This window comes from Aythya ferina (assembly GCF_964211825.1).
Source record: "Aythya ferina genome assembly, chromosome: 1".
Classification (NCBI taxonomy): Eukaryota; Metazoa; Chordata; class Aves; order Anseriformes; family Anatidae; genus Aythya; species Aythya ferina.
Window position 1 is genome coordinate 23,057,371 of NC_140296.1, and position 20,815 is coordinate 23,078,185.

Here is a 20,815-nt window from a genome sequence, read left to right on the forward strand (position 1 = left end):
CTTTGTTGAAGCTATGGTCCATATCAAGAATCTCTCAAGTGTGCAACACTGTAGTATTTCATCTGGAAGTTGTGGTGTTCTACAAGTAATGATAGTCACCATGAAAACATGACCATGAACCATGATTACCATGGTTTAAAAAAAAAAAAAACACAAAGCAAACAACGTAGCACAGTCCAAACAAATCTGTACAGTGGGTATTAAATTCTGTCTCAGGCACCAGGAAAATACAGACACAGAGACACCCAGCTTCAGCTAGTACACAGTAAGGCTTAGCTAAGTTGAGGCAGATACAGTGTATACAAAACTTGGAAGGAAAAATTCCAAATTAACAGTAGACATTCTACTTGCTTGATGCCACTTACCAGTCCGTTCTATTTTACTTTTATATTCTTTGTGAATAAAGAAATTCAGGATTTATTATTTATCATTAATTTATGGATTTATGTGAATTCTGTATGTCCTTGAATACTCCAGGCATGTAGTAGTGTCAGCATACTTTGTTCATAAGCTTAAAGTGATTATTATTGTGGGAAAAAATGAAGGGCTAGTATTTGTACCAAATTTTGTGTGGTGTTTGCCACACCTATTGTTAGAGGACAGCATGAAGATAAAAGCTCTTTTCTTAACTAAGTCCCCATAGACTGATGCATCTAAAACTGTAGGTTCTATCACTTCTAAATTTAGATTATTTGCCAGGTGCTTTTCTTTCCTTTGAAGATATTTTAATAACTTTGTTGTTACCGCACTTGATGAATGCCTCTTCCCGCTGTTTTGTGATAGTCATTTGGATATTTTTAGCAAATAGCTTTTGACAAAACAAAATTGACTGTCCTGTAACTGGAGTTCACTGAAGAGTTCTCCTTTCTGGATCCATGTTTAATTTCTTGAACCAAATTAAAACAAACAAAAACCTTCTCAAAAAGGAACATATGACTTCAAAAAGGTAGCATAAATAAATATCCTTCAAGAAACACCTGTTGAAGACTGAGGAAAATTCTTGAACTTTCCTCACAGTTTCCAGTGTTATGCAATAGAGGATAATCTTACTCAAGATTTTGAATGATTAATGGATGCCAGCTTCAGAGAGCTCCTTTTACCTGGTAAGTCATTTTTTTTTATTGTATACCAAAATCTGCATAAGTGCAACAGTAAGGCTTGGAGTTTGATGTACAAAAGTATCTCAATTTAAGTATTTACTTCAGATATAACTCTCCTTCATACTGTATATGGTAATATAAGAAGATTTTAAGACTTCAAACATACATCAGGGCTCTAGAAATTGCACAAATAAAATAAAATAAAGAGTTTAGAGCTAACCTTCTATAAGTATCTCTGCAGTGTGGTATTAAAAGTTCCTTGTGATCACTAGTATTAATACATATTGAGAAATATTTGCATCAGTGGTTGGTCAGAAATTTTCAAACAGCTGCACTTTCTTTGGAAAACGTGTTAGAAATTGGAAGTTTTTGTGGGGTTTAATTTACGATAGTCATATGTCTGTGACACTTCCATCAAAACAAGCAAGGAAAAGAGCTTCTTTAGCTACTAACTCCCTTATTAGACCATTTAACTAAGGTGACATTCAGGTCCCCACTTCAGTGAACTGTTTTTTTATCTATACAAAGAAAAAAGGGGACTCCACCAAAGAAAGTGAGAAGCTTAGTCCCTAATAGCAAATAGTTCTGTATGTTAAAGCACTGTGCCAAGGTTTAGGTCCTTGTTTGGAGAAGAGTGGGGGAAAAAAAAACCTTTAAAGGTGTGCCTCCACCAGGTGAATGGTGGAAGAGTTTTGTGTATCTGAGACGTTTCTGGTTTGGAGCCTTAGTTTCCAAAAGTTTTCTGGTTTTGTTCTTCTGAGGAACATTTTTGAAGTGGACCACTTCTACAAAATAAGAAAATCATTTTCTCTACTTGTTTTTTTTTTATTCTAGTTGAAATAAGTAAGTTTACATGGTATTCTCTGCCAATTAGTGCATGATTATGCAGTGTTATATGATCTAAAATTAGTATTTAGTACACTAAATAGTACTACCAGTTAGTACTACTATTTAGGAGGTAAAGTTAATATAGTGTGAAATTCCTGACTTTGTAATTCAGAACTTCACCATAATGTTATATGAACATTTTTTGTACATAATTCCCTTTAGGTTTTAATGCAAAAATTGTGAGCAGTTTTAAGTGCCTAAAACTTGTAAAAGCAACATTTTCTATTGTGCATTGCTACAGAAGTGGAATTGCATTTTTTTTTGCACATGCTGCAGCCTTTTCTATTAGTGGATTGAGTTCTTACTATCTACCCTAACAGTACCCTTTTAGTTCATTTTAATCTTATCGAACTGACCGTTGGTCAATCAATAATTAACCGTACAATTAATCCTTATATGATCAGAATAGAGGGAAGCAAGCAAGTAGGTAGGCAGCAAACATTCAGGTGAAGGATGGTTCCAGAAAGGGGCTGAAATGAGTTACTCACAAGCATCATGGTTAAATAGTGGCAAAGGGAATTTATATAAATATTTCCTTGTAGTAAGAAAGTAGTTTTTCTAGTGTAGAAAATTTCTTACATTATACATAGGTAAAATGCTTGGGATTTAGGGCTTTGGTGACCAATTAAATAACTAGCAACTCCTAATGAGACTTAACGGAACATAGAGCAGGCAGACAATGAGAGGAGAAGCACGATGTTTCAGAGTAGTTGCTCATCTAAGTCCTGACCTCTTAATTTTTAAAATGGAAGAAAAATCATTGATACTAATCTGATCATTCTCTTCCAAACATCCTACAGGTGTTCCTACCACTCTGTGTTGTTTTTGTTTTAATGTGTGTTAATCATAATTCATTCACTTCAGGATATAGAGCAGAATAGTTCCAGCTGGAAGGGACGTACAAAGGTCATCAAGTCCCACTGTCAGACTGCTTTGGGGCTGACAATAACTTAAACATTTATAGCATCATTACTAGAATTGTGTGTGATGCATTTTAAATGTTTAAGTCAAATGGCAGACTCTTAAGGAAAGGGTTGTGCTTGTCGACAATGTTAAACAGTCCTTTGAATAAAGTCTGCAGGGGATAAAAATTGGTTGTGTTCTTTTGTGAGTGCGCCTCCACAGATGGGTGCTTTTGAGCATTAACATGGTGTTGCTGTCAAATATTAGGTATATAGTGTTTCAAAAGATGCATTCGGTCTGCTTATGCTTCAGAGTATTTTCTATGCTGTACAGTTGGATATGCTGTTTTTATAATGTGACAGTTTCAATACTGGAAGAATGATTGGTCTCTAATAGTCTTCTTGCTGATGTATGCTATAAAGTCTAACATGGCAAGTGTAAAAGTAACGAATTCCATAGTTGGGTTTGCACAAATGTAAACATCACCCTTTTGAATGTAATATGAATGCAACCATAGTCATATTCTTAAAGGAAATTCATTATGGTGTAAATAAAACTGTCCTGGCTAGCTGACATAAAAATGTAAAAATGTTTCCCTAAATATTGTAGGAAGGAAAAAAGAATGAATGCTTACAACCTTGATGCTGTACGGGAAATATTATTTTCTGGAAATTGTTGTACTGGAAATATTATTTACAGTGTGAAGGAATATGTCAGTTAACGAGGACATCAGCATTTTAATCTAGCAGTTACTTATGTTTCAATGTCAACAACTGTTTTGCAGTACCAGTCGTAAAGCAGACTTGGGAAAGAGAAGCTGCACTTATTGAATACTACAGTGATTACGCAGACAGCTCCATTCCTACTATAGATTTAGGCGTACCTAATACTGAAAGAGGTGAGCTGGTGGCTGTTCTTCTCACTTTTGCAGGAGTGATTGTGTAAAGATGAAATGCTTCAGGATGATATGCATATTTCATTGGAGGATATGCAGAGGATGACATCTAGAAATTGTGTTTTTCTATAGCACATTCGGGCAGCTAGAACTAAAAGAATGCTTTTGTCACACAGAAAATGGATGGAGAGCAAAGTTCACCCAACTAGATAGAATATTGTATTATTTTTTTTTTGAGTAGAAACCTGCTGTGAGTATGAAAGGAGGGTGTGCTGACATACTCCAAGAAACAAAAAACGGTGTAATTACCCTGGGCTCACTTTAGATTTATGACCAAAGGCCTCAGACAGTGCCAACTGGTTTCTGAACATAAATTACTTCCCATATGGTATTCAAGTATTGTATGCTTGTGTCTAGTATGCCTCAATTTGGATTCAAAAGCTAAACATTAATATTGGAAGATTTTTTTAATGATAAATGATGTGATTTTAAAGTAATTTGCTTTGAATAGGAAAAAAAAGGTTGTGGATTTGATGGCTCCAATGAATTTATTCATTTTAGGGTTTAATGTTCTATTGTTGTTAGGCTTGCGGTGTCCGCTACGGGCTATTACCTTCTCAATTAGAGGTGTCCAAGCTGTGGCCCGCCAGCTTTATCTGACCCACTAATTCAGTTGTTCTGATCTCTGGATTATTTCCAGCTGTCCTTTTTTCCATGCAGCTTATCAAAGGCAGACAGAGGATAGTAATTAAAATAAATTATGTTTGTGGTTTCACAAAATCAGCAGAGCTAAGGCTTATTTTATTTCTGAAGCAGAGAGTTAGTGCATTTGTTCAAAATATTCTCACTGGATGTAGCTTCAAATACAGTGTTCCATCCTTATCTTTTAAATGGAGGAATTTACTGGGACCTGAGATGCTGGTTACAAGTACAGTAGGTTGGTGGATAGGGAAAGAGTAACTGACATCATCTACCTGGACTTGTGCAAAGCATTTGACACTATCCTGATGATAAGCTTGTCTCTAAATTTGAGAGACATGGATTTGATGGATGGACCACTCCGTGGGGAAGGAACTGTCTGGGTGGTTGCACTCAGAGAGTTGTGGTCAGTGGCTCAATGTCCAGGTGGAGATGAGTGGTGTTCCTCAGGGAGCTGAGTACTGGGACCAGCACTGCTTAACTGTCAGGGACATGGGCAGTGGGATCAAGTGCTTCCTCAGCGTGTTTGCTGATAATACCAAGCTGCATGGTGCAGTCAACATGCTGCAGGGAAGGGATGCTATACAGAGGGACCCTGATGGGCTCAAGACATGGGCCTGTGCAAACCTTTGGGCAACCTGGTCTGGTGGGAGGTGTTCCTGCCCATGGCAGGGGGCGTGGAACTAAGTGGTCTTTAAGGTCCCTTCCAACCCAAACCATTCTACAATTCTGTGAAGTACTTATGTACAAGCAATGGACCAGATGCATCATGAAATACTATGAAAATATTTTGGAGTACTTTGCAGAAGATATTTTTGTCATAATCTCCTCCTTTTATATTTTCAGAAATTAAGAGTAGTAGTTCGCCCCAAACTGTCCAACAGCTCAATAGGATAGCTCAAATATAGTTTATTTTCTATTTTTTCATAACCAAAGAACTTTCATACTTCAGCATCCTTCATAGGTATGGTCCTGCATTGAAAGAAATGATTGTGTTGGAACTATTTGTACAAATGCCATTCAGCGTAATGAAGGATATAAATTAAACTTGCATCTCAGATATTTTGTGTCATTTCCAAAATGTTTTTGCAAAGTGCTATAAAATACTTTTAATTTGTGAATAATTGTTCATTACAAAATCTCATCATATTTAAATCATATTTTCTGTTACTCCTCTTCCTTTAGGTCACTGTGGGAAAACTTTTGCCATTTTGGAAAGGTTTTTGAATCATAGCTCTCCCAGAACTCCTTGGTTAGTCATAGTGGATGATGACACACTGATAAGGTATATGTTACAGTATTTCAGGAATCACCACTGTTCATGTTGATAGCAGTTTTAGCAGTATTCATCTCTTCTTCCGTATTTAAGATATACAACTATATTTTTAGTTATGTAGCTTTGTATTCCTTCAGGGAAGGAAATTGTCCTGTTTCCTTGACTGATATTAAAAACAATGTAGTCTTCTAACTTGATAAAAACTATGCACACAGCGTTACTACGTAATCCTATAGCTTCAAAATTTGAAGGTTGCAGAGCGTGATCCTTTAGTATAGGCATGTGTGAGCTGATTGGTTTTAGTCATTTGCTAATACACTTTTTCCCTTGTGTTGCTCGCACAACTGAGCCAGGAGAAAGATTTTGTAGTCGCTTGTCACAGCCATCTCAAACGATATTCAGAGACTTGCCTTTGTTAGTAAATTGGATCGCATTTGCATGAAAACCAATGCTGCAGTATAAGAAAAATAAAGCACAGTAATCAACCATCCGGAGCACATAGTCATGAACATGAGAATATGTGGTTCAAGATAATACGTTACATCAAATTATGCCAGAAGAAGAATTTGGAAGAAACTGTAAATGTAGATAAAGCAGTATTTATATAATTTAAGCTAGCTTTTTTTTTCTTTAAATTCCTGAGCCAAAGTGATAATATGCAAAGTTCTTACCATTGTTTGGAAAAAATAACATTGTACGTTTTCTGATATCTGACTGTTTTGCTGAGAAACGTGGTCTACTTCAGAAAAATATTTCTAGGCTAACTGATCCATCATTTGAGCAAATCAAACAATCATTTCTCAGTAAATAGTCCATCATAAATTCCTGTTAAAGTTGGTATCTCTGTTTCTGTAGAATTTCTGGATTTCTCCTATAATTTTTGTGCTGTTTACTAGAATACTACTTAGGCTAGCAATGTCTTTGTCAAAATAAATATCTATATGGTTTAATTTTTCTTTTCAATGGATTTTCCTCTTACAGTATATTCAGGCTCCGAAAATTGCTCAGCTGCTATGACCCAAATGAAGCAGTATTTCTTGGAGAGCGTTATGGTTACGGCTTGGGAACAGGAGGATATAGTTACATCACTGGAGGAGGAGGGTAAGGTATTTAAATTCAGGCTGAGAACTCAATCAGTTCCTAGTTTGAATGCACATGTTTTGAATTACAATACAAATCAGTTGCAACAGAAACAGTGATGTTGCTCAGTACAACTACAATGTAGTGATGCTCCAAGACCTAAATATCACAACTAGTCAGAAGCTGTGCAGCCCAGTAGGAACAGGTTTGTAGAGCAAAGCAGTTGGTGCTGAGCACCATGGATGTTTAAGAGGGTTCATTTGAGCTTGAGCATTCCTGTGAACAGTTACCAGTTATCAGCACCACATGTTCTCCTGAAGCAGATCATACAGCTCAGTTTCATTTGATTGAATTTATTCTGTACACTCAGACCATCTCACAATCTGATTCAAAGTGTTGTGAGCAGAGACAATTGGGATACTTGCCTAAAAAAATACACTCCTGAACTGAACTGTGGTGGAGTTTGCAGGAGAACCTAAAGAAGCAGACTTAGTGATACAAAGTGCTGCAATGCAAATATTCTTTCCTGTTTCTTTTTTTTTTTTTTTTTTCCTGTGTCCAAGCATGGTTAAAAATGATGATGATTCTGTTTCTGTTTTTGAACTTTATGCAATGATTTATGGAGAGGTAGCTGAGCAAGGAACTTGATATTTATATCCCGGAGAACAGTTTCTCATAGAAAGAGAACATTGTGGGTTGATCTCACGCATGAGAGAGATGGGCTGCTGAGATTGTATATAGAATTTGGTTTAAATTAACGTGTGTGTGATCTTTTGGTTTGGCTCCTACTACAATGAGAACCATCTAAAGCAAGTAGTGTGGACATCCAAATAGCCTTAGCGTCGTTCTCTGTGAAAAGTAACGACTATAATAGCTTGCCAGTTTTCTTATCCATCCATGAGTAAATAAAGATCCGCTGACTCACCTTCTCGTTGTCTTGCATAGTTGCAGAAGGTCTTGCTCAAGTAGGGTTTACGCTAGAGTTGAGAAAAAGACCTTGCTGTTTGTTAGTTACCAGTCCTGTACCTCCGTATCTTTAGTCTTTATGTCTTAGTTTCTGTTCTGTCATCTAGATGTAGAAGTTTGGGGATTATTTCTATTCTTGGGTTTGAGCAGATGAAGGCACAGATCACGTGTCTTGCTCCATACTCCAATTCTGAGGTTTGTCTAAAGTGAAGAATTCTATATAAATGAAGGGACACGATCCAGATAATCAGCTAGCAAGTATCTTCCCCAGATGTGAGCAATTTACACCACACCTTTTGCATAGCAACACGTCACAAGTCCTGATTCTTTTTTTTTCAAGGCTTCAGCTGACTTTTCCTCCTCTGATCTGAATACTGAAATATGACTTCCTATTGTGCTCACCAGTTTTTGTCTTTTTGTGATACAAGCAGTTGATCTGTCTTCAAAGTTGCAATGCTAATGTGAAATATTCTACAGCTCCCAATCTGGCAATATTCTCAGGCCAGGCTTTTTGCCTTAGCCTCAGTATTTCTACAAGTTTTGCCATGTCCCTGTATCAAGCAAAGGATTGTCATGTTGTGAACAAACTCATGAAGCTGTGTAGCAATTTTGGAGTGTGAATCTAATTAGTGGAATTTGTAGAAGCTGGAGCACCATGTATTGAACTGGGTTGATGTTGTCACTTCAGAAAAGACAGCTAGGGAATGCTAGACAAGAGCATATTCCCTCAGCTGTTGAATTCAAGACATCATCATGTTTCTGGTCTACTGGAGGCTTATTTTAGTGCTAATGATCTAACATCTGTGGGGCTCTTGTTGGTATTTAGATGAGCAAGAGAGGGTGAGCAGAAAAGCCTTGTAAATAGCTTCAAGGAACATTTTTCACTTACAAAGAGAACTCTGTACAGCAGAGGATTCAAGGAATGACAGTTCAGGTTTCAAATTCTTTTCCTTTTAATGGTTACATGAGAAGTAACTAGACGATATATTTGACTAAGACAGAAGAGAAAGTTCTGGCAAAATGTAAGGGTAATTAGCTAGCCACCGTTTTTACTGCTGATAAGTAACTGTTGGAGTAACAGCATAATTCATTTTCTTTATGTGAAGTAATTCTCTTTCAGACAATGCCTCTTGCATTACTTGTCAGTACTGACTTTTCAAATTCGGAAATTTCTGATAAGCTGCACCAGAGGGCTACTTGTTGTCTTTCAATTTTATTATATGTATGATTAATATTTTTAATTAATATTTAATTATTTACAGTTGTTTGGCTTCTCTAGTACTTATTGTGTAATACTCTTTTGTTTTTTAACTCAGGATGGTTTTCAGCAGAACAGCCGTTCAGAAACTACTTGCTAGTAAATGCCGGTGTTACAGCATGGACGCGCCTGATGATATGGTTCTTGGGATGTGCTTCAGTGGCTTAGGAATCCCTATAACACATAGCCCACTCTTCCATCAGGTCAGAGAGTTATTTTTACTAGCATTTATAATACATTTTGTTCTTTTAAGTATACACATAAAATGTGACTCATAAATATTACACATCAGTCTGCTTTGTAATAACTATAACCAAGATGCTATTGCTGTAGCTTATTTCTCTCCAGAACATCTCCTCCCATGGATGCTGTCCTTCCCAAACTGAGCCTGCGGGGGCTGCCCACAAGCAGCAGCTCTTCAAGCACTGCTCCCACACGGCTCTGTACCACGAGGTCCATCCCCCAGGAGCAAACTGCTCCAGCACGGGTCCCCCACGGGTGGGCGGCAGCTCCCCCCAGACCCCTGCTCCTGCGTGGGCTCCTCTCCACGGGCTGCAGCTCCGGCCCGGGGCCTGCTCCTGCAGGGGCTCTCCATGGGCCGCAGCCTCCTCCAGGCCACATCCACCTGCTCCACCGGGGGCTCCTCCACCCATGGGGGGGCTGCAGCGTGGAGATCTGCTCCATGTGGGACCCATGGGCTGCAGGGGGACAGCCTGCTCCACCAGGGGCCTCTCCACAGGTTGCAGGGGAACGGCTGCTGCCTGCCTGGAGCACCTCCTGCCCTCCTGCTGCACTCACCTGGGGGCTGCAGGGCTGCTTCTCTCTCATTTCTCACTCCTTTCTCCCAGCTGCTGTTGTGCAGATTTTCTCTTCCTTCGGTCTGTTCTCCCAGAGGCACAACCAGCGTTGCTCCCTGACTTGGCTCTGGCCAGCAGCTGGAGCTGGCTCTTAACTTAACATGGGGCAGCTCCTCACTCCTGCAGCCCCCCACTACCAAACCCTTGCTTACTATGTAAACCCAATACATCTCTGTATCCAATTCTTCTAGTGATTCAGAATTTAGTATTCTGAAACATATTATTACTTGGTGTATATGAATATAACATTAAAGCGTTCCTGTAACTGTTGTTTTTATGGAGGTTTCTGAAGAATCATACAAATACCTTTTGATAAATTGGCCTATGGTAACACAAGTGAAAAAGGTCACAAAACATAATTTTCTTTTGAGCGTATTCTCCAGTCTGGGAGAAGAGGATCAGAATAGATTTAAATCGTCTTTCTGTTTTCCAGAATTTTTCATAATCTAACTGTGACATCATAGTGGAAAACATGATGCATCGAGTCCCAGAGAGATTTGTTGCATTGTGAACCAAATAAACACTTTGCCTTCCTCCCATGGTAGTAAAGAGAAGAAGCGCTTGTGATTTTTCCAAACAGTGCAGAACTTTTTTAAAAATTAGCATTTAAATCAGTGAAATGTTGGATGTTTTTCAGAAGTTAATCTAGTTTAAAAACTGGGAAGATCTGTGTAGCTGAAAATAAACTGAAATTAGGATAATAGCCTGCTTGAAAAATTAGTAAATTACCAAGTAATTCAAAGCAGCTGTCAGGGAGGGAGGAAGAAGTTTGCTAATTAAATTATCAGCTTTTCCTGTATTGAGATTTTCTTTCTGATTACATTTACTATTTAGGGAATTGGGATGACTGAGAACACACTATTCAGAATTCTTTGTGCATATAAAAAAAAAAATCATATTGATTTTTCTTTCCTGGTTTATCATCACTTCTTTCAGTATAAGTATGAAAGAAAAGTAATGCATCTTCATCAACAGAATTACTGAATAATTTGCTTGTAGAGGCTGGGGGGTGTTTGTTGTTGTTGTTGTTTTTTAAATGAGAGTTGGAAAGACTAGAACTCATTTTACAGATTAGTAGGAGTGGCACTTACACAACCACACAAAGCACTTCTTTGTAATCCTTAATAGCATACATTTGATACAGAATCACTTTGAAAGTGGAATCCTAGCAGTTAGATTTTCCACATAGAAAATTACAGTTGAATTGTAATACATCTTTACTGTCACTTATAACAAATTCTAAGTTAGCATACCTTAAACAAAAGTTAAGCCTGAGGGGGAAAACTACTGAATAAAATTGGAGTGTGCTCATTCTCTGAATTTCACTATTATTCAACAAATATTTTTAAAACCAAGAAACCAAAATTGGATTTTTTGTAAACCAGAAAGTTATTTTTGGGCTCCCTCTTGATTGCACCAAATTATTTTATTTTAATTCTTTAAATAAATAGTCTGTGGTTTAAACATAAGAGGAAAAAAAACACAGCTCAGATTTCTTAATGTCAAATTTCCTTGCCTGGTTTTATGACTGGCTGTACATGAAAGAGCATGACGAATGCAGCATGTAGAATTCATTATTGTGACCATAAGTAGGTGAAATGTACAGTATTAAATTAGTTATGAGCTTCACCATCAACTCATTGATTCAATTTTATTTTACTTATAAAAAAAAAAAAAAAAAGAATGCATCTTTTATTAAATCATTTTAAAAATGTTGAAACAAAGTGCTCTCTGAGTAAGTTTTTGCATGCCTTTCTTGCGTTTCTCTATACAAAATTTTTATTTACAACAGGAAAAAAAAATAGTTTACAGAGACCACTACAGATTGGGCTTGTTTGCATAGTGATGCATTTACCTGCCATTAAATTGTCAGAGAAAATAAAACATGCTTGGCACAATAGGAAGTCAGCTGCATTATGTGCATTTGTTGTAATTCTGTCTCTTCTGATGTGATGTGATCAAGAAAAATGATGCAGTTTCCTGGCACCACAATATTACCTGCGTTTGGTGATCCTTTGCCATCGTAAAACTTCATACATTTCAGCTGCTGTATTTAGGATCCTACAGTCCCACTGGCAGTGCTGACATCTCTCGGTAAGAGGAGGAACGAAGAGAACATTACGTAAAATCATTTTCTCATTGTTGAATCCAAACTGAATGTTTAAACAGATGTGATGCAAACAATACTGCTTGCTGCTTGTGTTCATAGATAGCGGCCATTTCATTTCAAGAAACAGGGCAGGGTTATTGTCAGTGTACTTCATACCATGATGACTGCAGCATGAGTTTAAGATCTAAGCTAATGCCTGTAATTTAACAGGATGATGTAAAATAACCTTTGTTGTCACCCTATATAGTTTGTCAAAGCCATGTTGCTTTGCTATAAAACAGAGGCCATCGAGCGGTGATCCTTTCTGATTCCAAAATTATCCTTCAGAACTGATTACTGGTGCTTTTGGTTTGTTCTTCCTTCCTAGGCACGGCCAATGGACTACCCAAAAGACTACCTTTCTCACCAGATTCCAATATCGTTTCACAAGCATTGGAATATTGATCCAGTGAAGGTATATTTTACGTGGCTGGCACCAAACGCAGAAGAGGTACTTAACGGAAAGAAAGTTGGTTACAACAGGGAGGATTTATAAGCAGCAGATGAATGTACTGCAGATGAGAGGCTGACACTACTGTGATTTTTGTGCTGTTCTTACATTGATCATCTGTTCGTAATATAGATGTTGTTGTTTTGTTCCTGGTCGTTACATTCCTTCAGAGTGATGGAAGAAGGGATGTAATTGACATTTGGATTCTTTTGTTAGTTTGGTTTCTCTTTAAAATGTTTTAGGGCTTTATATACCAATGAACTTGCCACACATTTAAAATGTCTCCTACAACTTTATCTGTGTTCTGTTTTGGACTTGGAGTCAGCATCGATTCACATTTCCTTTCTTTGTTCTTGCAAAAACTGAAGTTCTTTATTTGGGAGCCTAACACCGAACATCTGTTAAACATCTATTGACCTTCGTGTCTGCTTGACCTGCAGAAACAGTTCTCTGAACCGTTCTAGAACAGGTTCCTGATAAATGAGAGAGGAGACATGAATTTGTTTCTGTGACCAGGAGCTGGGTCATGTGAAGGCCATGTTCCTTGATACTCACTTCAAACAGAAATATTGTAGCTCCCTTGGATAGGTGGACCAAGCGTGAACTACTGTTTTACCTTTTAGTTGATCAGTATTTCTGAGGAATGTCGTGTTCAAAATACGTGATAAGGTTAAGACTGGGATTTCTGAAGTGGCCACGGGAGGTCACTGTGGCTCCTTCAGAAACCTAAATCGTTGTGTATCTATTTGGCAAGTATAAATCTGACTTAAGGATTTCCGATGAACTAACACTTCAGTATTTCTGACGTGTGCATTTCAGTAGTGCGTGGATGCCAGCTTTAAAAAGTTTGTAGGATTTCTAATTTATATCACCAAGATAAGTAATTTTATGCTTAAAACATGTAAAAAGTGATTCATATTTAAATGTTCTTGATTTTTTTTTTCTTTGAGCAATTCAGTTTTGTAAAAATGTTTGTACAAAAACTGGCATTGGTATGTTCTGAACTAATTTTTATACTGTAAAACTGTTACTTCAAGAGAACAGAATATGGCACTTGTATGCTGTTATTTAACTTCGCTTGCTATATCGTAACCAAATACAGGGTCTTAAAGCCATACTGCTGAAGTCATTTGTGGGTTTGTTCCTGGGTTTATTTTATTTTTGGTAGGTTAGAAACTGATTCCATTCAGAGTCATGCAATACTTGCTCTTACGCCTAAACAGGGGAGCCACTGATTCCTGTTTCAGTAATTACTGAAGTTGTATAAACACTTGTTTGTGAATGTAGCTTGTGGAATTAGAAGCGTTTTAATAGCAAGCACATATTCATAATAGATTCAAGTACTGATTAAATAGGAGCAATCAATGTTTTTGTTTTTTTTTTTTTCCTTCCCACTATCAGTGCCTTAAACAGTAGACATTTTACTGATACCAGGAGTATGCTGTCTGGTACCACAGATGTATCGTTAATTATGTTTACTGTTTAGAACTGTGAGAGCTGAATAAAAGCATTCTTGTTAAACCTTTTGTGCCTTCTTCCTTTTTGCAGCGAGAGTACAGAATTCTTTAAGCACCTGTATCGTAATTTTATCAGCTGAATAACATTTGATGGTCAGTTGTACTAAAAGAGTGTTTAAAGATTTTTGTTTGATTTCATATTCAGTTCTTAGATATTTCGCCAGATGAGGTTAATTTTCAAGTCTCTGTTGTGCAAATGAAAAATGTTTTTGCAGTGGACTCTTCATGTGATTGAGAATCTTGAAGCTATCACAAAACTTCATCTATAATGATGCTGTTAATCACTTCCAACTTCAAACTGGTGACATTTCACATCTCCTTGGGCCTTGTGGAGGCAGAATAGGCCAGGCAAAGCTGTTCAGCTTTGGATCCATGCTGTGTTGCACTTCTGTGCTTCTGTCTTAAAGACTGGGAGACATTGACTCACTCGTTGCTTGGTCACTTACTTGAACGTTTTCTTCTGATGTGACTAAGGTGATAGTAGCTCTTTAAAATCCACCTTTTCTCTTGCCATTTCCTCTGGGCTTTACTGCAAGGATCCTGGAGGTATTAGTAAGTATAAGACTTCTGATTCCAGTCGTCATGGTTTTGAAAACAATGAAGCAGTAATTTACTGAAGTAGCCTATCCCAAAAACTCATTCTAAATTTTGAGACATAACCAATAATATGCATCCCTAGCAGCAGCATGGCAAAAGTGACGTTTTACTCCATGAACTGAAAAATGTAAGATTTTTTTTTTTTTCAAATAGGGAGTTTCTGAAAAAAAAACTCTTCAGAATTGAAGCCTTCCATAATTAGTTTTAGAAGACTCAGCAAGGCAGTTACTATCTGAAATCTGGACAAAATTAGGCTGTAATAAGCTTGAGCAGTACTAGGATTTTTAAATTAAAACAAGGGGATTATAAATGGTATAATGTTAAAGCAAGAGAACAGAAATTCACAAATCACTTTTGCAGCAAACAAATTAACATGGAATTGTAAAGTTGGATGAAGTTCCCTTTTCTGAGAAGCTCAGTTTCTTGGGCCCCTCCTCGCAACATGCCTTGTCCCATGGTACTCTACCAAGCAGATTTACACTGGAATTTTCCTCTTAATGGATTATAAGTTAACTAAAATGCTTCTGATCTTACAAATACTAGCTGTGGAATTACTTGGCACTTAATAAACAGTGAAATACATTTTTTAACTCAATAAAATGTGGACAATTATCCCATAATTACCAAGTTATTATCTGCTTGTGAAGAACTCTGTCAAGTGCAGTTTGAATGTCTGAAAAAAGATTAAAAGTCTTATCAGAATAAGACAGGATTTTTTTTTACAAGTGCTGGCTCGCCTCCATCAAGTCTTGCCACTTGTTCATCTAAGTGGTATAATTAACGCTTCAGCAAACGCTCCTTTTAGAGGCCTGTAATTGTCCTGACACTCTTTCAAAATCTGATAAAACATTTGCTGCCCTTCCAGCATCCTCATAGCTGCTGCGTATGAGTGCTCTCGTGACCTTTGCTAGCAATTCAGCCACTGCATTCGTAAGATATTTCTGGTTTATTGAAAGAATGTCCTGGAATGTCAGATGGGTTGCAATGAACAGGGCAGAGAGGCTGTAGAAGTGCAGAAAGCAAAGGAAAGAGATACTGAGGTGAAGCTATAAAACTGTACCATACTTTGTGCAGCTTTTATGCTTTTATTTCATTTGTGTCCCTGGCAGCTTGAGGGATTGTGGATTTACCTTCATCATGGTCAGCCTCCTGCCGCACTCCGTTGCTTTGGTTCCTCGTGTGTAAATCCAGCACCATTCTCCAGCCTCTGCAGAGCTCCGAGTGGAGGTGGGTTAACTTCTGCCTGTACATCCACCTGCCCACAGGCAAGGTCCCAAAATAGCAGAAGTTACAGTCAGTTTTAAACACCACAGCTAATGCAGCTTGCAGCTCCATGGGCAAACACAATAACAACATTGTTCTTCTTGGCAAGCATTGTTCAAGCACCGCAGCACTCTGCTGGATGCCCTGAAAAACACAAGGTTGTACTGCAGAACCATCCAGCTGAGGGACTGAATAGATCCCAACAAGTGACGTCGTGGCCAGGCTTGTTGAATTGTCATTGCCTGTACAAGATGTGAAGAGAGATTGAACAGAAGCTTTAAATGCAATGAGATGAGTCAGATTCTTATGGTCCCTTGAGCTGTTGACCTGTCAACACTCATTTAAGTAGGAAACATCATACATTTGGATTAAAAAGTAACATATTCCATCGCTCTTTTTTATTTTTAAAGACAGTGAGAAGCAATGCAAAGGGTGATAGGGATCTGTAAGAACACGGGGAAATTGTTCAGGGGAAGACTGAACAGCTGAGAATTATCCATTCAAAAAGGCATGAGTGGAGCAGAGGTCTGCCTAATTATGAGTGATACAGAAAAGGTGAGCAGGGAGTGGTTTTTCACACTCTGATAATGAACTTGTCGGAATAGTCTCAAGACAGGCAAGGATTCTTTCCACAGCACAAAACCAAACTGCAGGACCTGAGAGCACAGGCTGTGCAGAGGCTGAAAGCTGCAAAATGGCTTGAAAAGGACTTGTACAAAATCACAGAACAAAAGTCCATAAATGGCTTATATTTTTTGAAACCACTGTGTTTATCTTCAAGATAAGGCTCTAAGCTACTAATACTTAAAACCGGGCAGATACACCGGGCTAAATAGACCTGTGTCCTCACTGTGACTCTTTCCATGTGATACTTCACAGAATTTTCTAGGTTGGAAGAGACCTCAAGGTCATCGAGTCCAACCTCCAACCTAACGCTAACAGCCCTCCACTAAACCATATCCCTAAGCTCTACATCTAAACGTCTTTTGAAGACTTCCAAGGATGGTGACTCCACCACTTCCCTGGGCAGCCTGTTCCAGTGCCTCACAACCCTTTCAGTGAAGAAGTTCTTCCTAACATCTAGCCTAAAACTCCCCTGGCTCAACTTAAACCCATTCCCCCTCGTCCTGTCACCAGGCACGTGGGAGAACAGGCCAACCCCCACCTCGCTACAGCCTCCCTTGAGGTACCTAAAAAGAGCGATAAGGTCGCCCCTGAGCCTCCTCTTCTCCAGGCTGAACAAGCCCAGCTCCCTCAGCCGCTCCTCGTAGGACTTGTTCTCCAGGCCCCTCACCAGCTTCGTCGCCCTTCTCTGCACCCGCTCAAGCACCTCGATGTCCTTCTTGTAGCGAGGGGCCCAAAACTGAACACAGTACTCGAGGTGCGGCCTCACCAGAGCTGAGTACAGGGGGACGATCACCTCCCTAGCCCTGCTGGTCACGCTGTTCCTAATACAAGCCAGGATGCCGTTGGCCTTCTTGGCCACCTGAGCACACTGCTGGCTCATATTCAGCCGACTGTCCACCATCACTCCCAGGTCCTTCTCTGCCTGGCAGCTTTCCAACCATTCCTCTCCCAGCCTGTAGCTCTGCTTGGGGTTATTGCGCCCCAGGTGCAGGACCCGGCACTTGGCCTTGTTAAACTTCATGCAGTTGACCTCAGCCCATCGGTGCAGCCTATCCAGATCCTCCTGCAGAGCTTCCCTACCCTCAAGCAGATCGACACACGCACCTAACTTGGTGTCATCTGCGAACTTACTGAGGGTGCACTCGATGCCCTCGTCCAGATCATCGATGAAGATATTAAAGAGGACCGGCCCCAGCACCGAGCCCTGGGGGACGCCACTAGTGACTGGCCTCCAACTGGACTTGGCTCCATTCACCACGACTCTTTGGGCCCGGCTATCCAGCCAGTTTCTAACCCAACGAAGCGTGCGCCAGTCCAAGCCAAGAGCAGCCAGTTTCTTGAGGAGAATGCTGTGGGAGACGGTGTCAAAAGCCTTGCTGAAGTCAAGGTAGACCACATCCACAGCCTTTCCCTCATCCACCCAGCGCGTCACTCTGTCATAGAAGGAGATCAGGTTCGTCAGGCATGACCTGCCTTTCATAAAGCCATGCTGACTGGGCCTGATCGCCTGCTTCCCCTTCAAGTGCTGCATGATGACTCTCAGGAGGATCTGCTCCATGAGCTTTCCTGGCACTGAGGTCAAACTGACAGGCCTGTAGTTTCCCGGGTCTGCCCTCCGGCCCTTCTTGTAGATGGGCGTCACGTTTGCTAGCCGCCAGTCGATTGGGACCTCCCCCGATAGCCAGGACTGTTGATAAATGATGGACAGTGGCTTGGCCAGCTCCTCTGCCAGTTCCCTCAGTACCCTTGGGTGGATCCCATCTGGCCCCATCGACTTGTGCACATCTAAGTGCCGTAGTAGGTCACCAACCAGTTCTTCATGGATAATGAGGGCCACATCCTGCTCCCCATCCCCTTCCACCAGCTCAGGGTACTGGGTATCCAGAGAACATCCGGTATTGCCGCTAAAGACTGAGGCAAAGAAGGCATTGAGCACCTCCGCCTTTTCCTCATCTCTTGTAACTAAGTTTCCCCCCGCATCCAGTAAAGGATGGAGATTCTCCTTAGTCCTCCTTTTTGTGTTGATGTATTTATAGAAACGTTTTTTGTTATCTTTAACGGCAGTAGCCAGATTGAGCTCCAGATGAGCTTTGGCCTTCCTAATTTTGTCCCTGCACAGCCTCGCTACTTCTTTAAAGTCCTCCTTAGTGGCCTGCCCACTTTTCCAAAGCTTATAAACCCTCTTTTTCCTCCTAAGATCAAGCCACAATTCTCTGTTGAGCCAGGCCGGTCTTCTTCCCCGCCAGCTCGTCTTTGGGCACGTGGGAACAGACCGTTCCTGCGCCATTAAGACTTCCCTCTTGAAGAGCGCCCAGCCTTCCTGGACCCCTCTGCCCTTCAGAACCGCCTCCCAAGGGACTCCACCAACCAGTGTCCTGAGCAGCTCAAAGTCAGCCCTCCGAAAGTCCAATACAGCGGTTTTACTGGTCCCCTTCCTGGCCTCGCCAAGAATAGTGAACTCCACCATTGCGTGGTCACTCTGCCCTAGACAGCTCCCGACGATCACGTCCTCCACCAGTCCTTCTCTGTTTGTGAAGAGAAGGTCTAGCGGGGCACCTCCCCTGGTAGGCTCACTAACCAGCTGCGTCAGGAAGCTATCTTCCACGCTCTCCAGAAACCTCCTAGACTGCTTTCTCAGGGCTGTGTTGTGCTTCCAGGATATGTCAGGGAAGTTGAAGTCCCCCACGAGTACAAGAGCTGATGATTTTGCAACCTCTGTCAGCTGCCTGTAGAATTCCTCATCCGTCTCCTCATCCTGGTTCGGCGGTCTATAGCAGACCCCGACCAGGACACTAGCCTTGTTGTCCCTGCCGATCCTAACCCAAAGGGACTCGACCTTGTCATTCCCAACCTCGAGTTCTACAACCTCGAAAGACTCTCTAATATAGAGAGCCACACCACCACCCCTTCTATGCTGCCTGTCCCTTCTATAGAGCTTATAGCCAGGCATTGCAGCACTCCAGTCATGAGACTGGTCCCACCACGTCTCCGTGATGGCAACCAAGTCGTAGCCTGCCTGCCGCACGATGGCTTCCAGCTCCTCCTGTTTGTTACCCATGCTGCGTGCATTGGTGTAGATGCACTTCAGCTGGGCCATTGCCTTATCCTCCGGCCTTGCCATTGTTCCCCCTGGCACAGCCCCAACAATCCTAGCCTCAGCCCCATCCCCCTTCCTACCTAGTTTAAAGCCCTCTCAATGAGCCCTGCCAGTTCCTGGCCCAGGATCCTTTTTCCCCTAAAAGATAGGGACCCGTCTGCGGCCATCAGGCCAGGTGCTGAGTAAAGTGCCCCATGATCAAAAAACCCAAGATTTCTGCATTGGCACCAGCCCCGGAGCCACGTGTTTAACAGGTGGGCTTTCCGTGTCCTCTCTGAACTCCTCCCTGCCACCATAGGGATGGACGAAAACACCACCTGCACTCCCGCTCCATCCACTAACCGACCCAGCCCCCTAAAGTCCCTTTTGATAGCCTTGAGGCTTCTCTCTTCGATGTTATCACTGCCCGCCTGGACTATCAAAAGGGGGTAATAGTCAGAGGGGCGTACCAGGTTAGGAAGCTTCCTGGCAACGTCCCTGACCCTGGCCCCAGGGAGACAGCAGACTTCCCTACGGGTAGGGTCCGGCCGACAAATAGGGCCCTCTGTTCCCCTAAGAATCGAGTCACCAACAACAATAACCCTCCTGTCTTTTTTGGTGGAGGCAGTCCTGAGGCGCGGAGTCGACCTCCTCGCTCCAGGCATCCTCCTGGGAACATTTGCTACCTCTTCCTCACACACCGGCCTCTCAATCTCTAGGGCCTCAAACCTGTTGTGTAAGGGCACCTGGGAAGGTGGGGCCGGAAGGGGAGAGCATCGCCTGCGATGTCGAGCAGGGACCTGTTTCCATTCCTCCTCAGCTCCCAGATCCCCTCCCTCTGCCCGACGGGGACAGGGCAGGGGGTCCGCCCCCATTTGGGGAGTCTCACCTCGGCACCTCCCCTTGAGGCCCTGCAGGGAGTTACTCCAGAAGTCTATCTCCCGCTCACACTCCCTGATGGCCCTCAACCTCTCCACCTCCTCCTTGAGCTCCGCCACCATGCGGACCAGGTCATCCACCTGCTCGCACCTCACGCACGCAGTTTCTCTGCCTCCCGCCGATACTTGTATGCATACAGTTCAGTTTGAAGTGGAGACTTGGGGTTTTGGGTTTCTACTGCTGGTGGTTGTGGGTAGTGTTTCAGTCCCTGTGTACACAGAGCATCAGAGCATCCCGTGCTTGTGTAAGTCCGGAGCCACCTCTGAGATGAAGA

General features: G+C 41.3%; 1 protein-coding gene across 1 annotated transcript in view; it reads left to right on the forward strand.

The window, feature by feature from the left end:
• Positions 1-14,043, forward strand: part of B3GLCT (beta 3-glucosyltransferase) — a 59,665-nt gene extending 45,622 nt beyond the window's left edge. Inside the window, exons 11-15 of the mRNA XM_084505653.1 lie at positions 3,676-3,789; positions 5,671-5,770; positions 6,743-6,862; positions 9,124-9,268; positions 12,400-14,043. Of these exons, the coding sequence (XP_084361779.1) occupies positions 3,676-3,789; positions 5,671-5,770; positions 6,743-6,862; positions 9,124-9,268; positions 12,400-12,567 (647 nt within the window). The 3' untranslated portion in view covers positions 12,568-14,043. The remainder of the gene's footprint in view (positions 1-3,675; positions 3,790-5,670; positions 5,771-6,742; positions 6,863-9,123; positions 9,269-12,399) is intronic.
• The last annotated feature ends 6,772 nt before the right edge of the window (positions 14,044-20,815 follow it).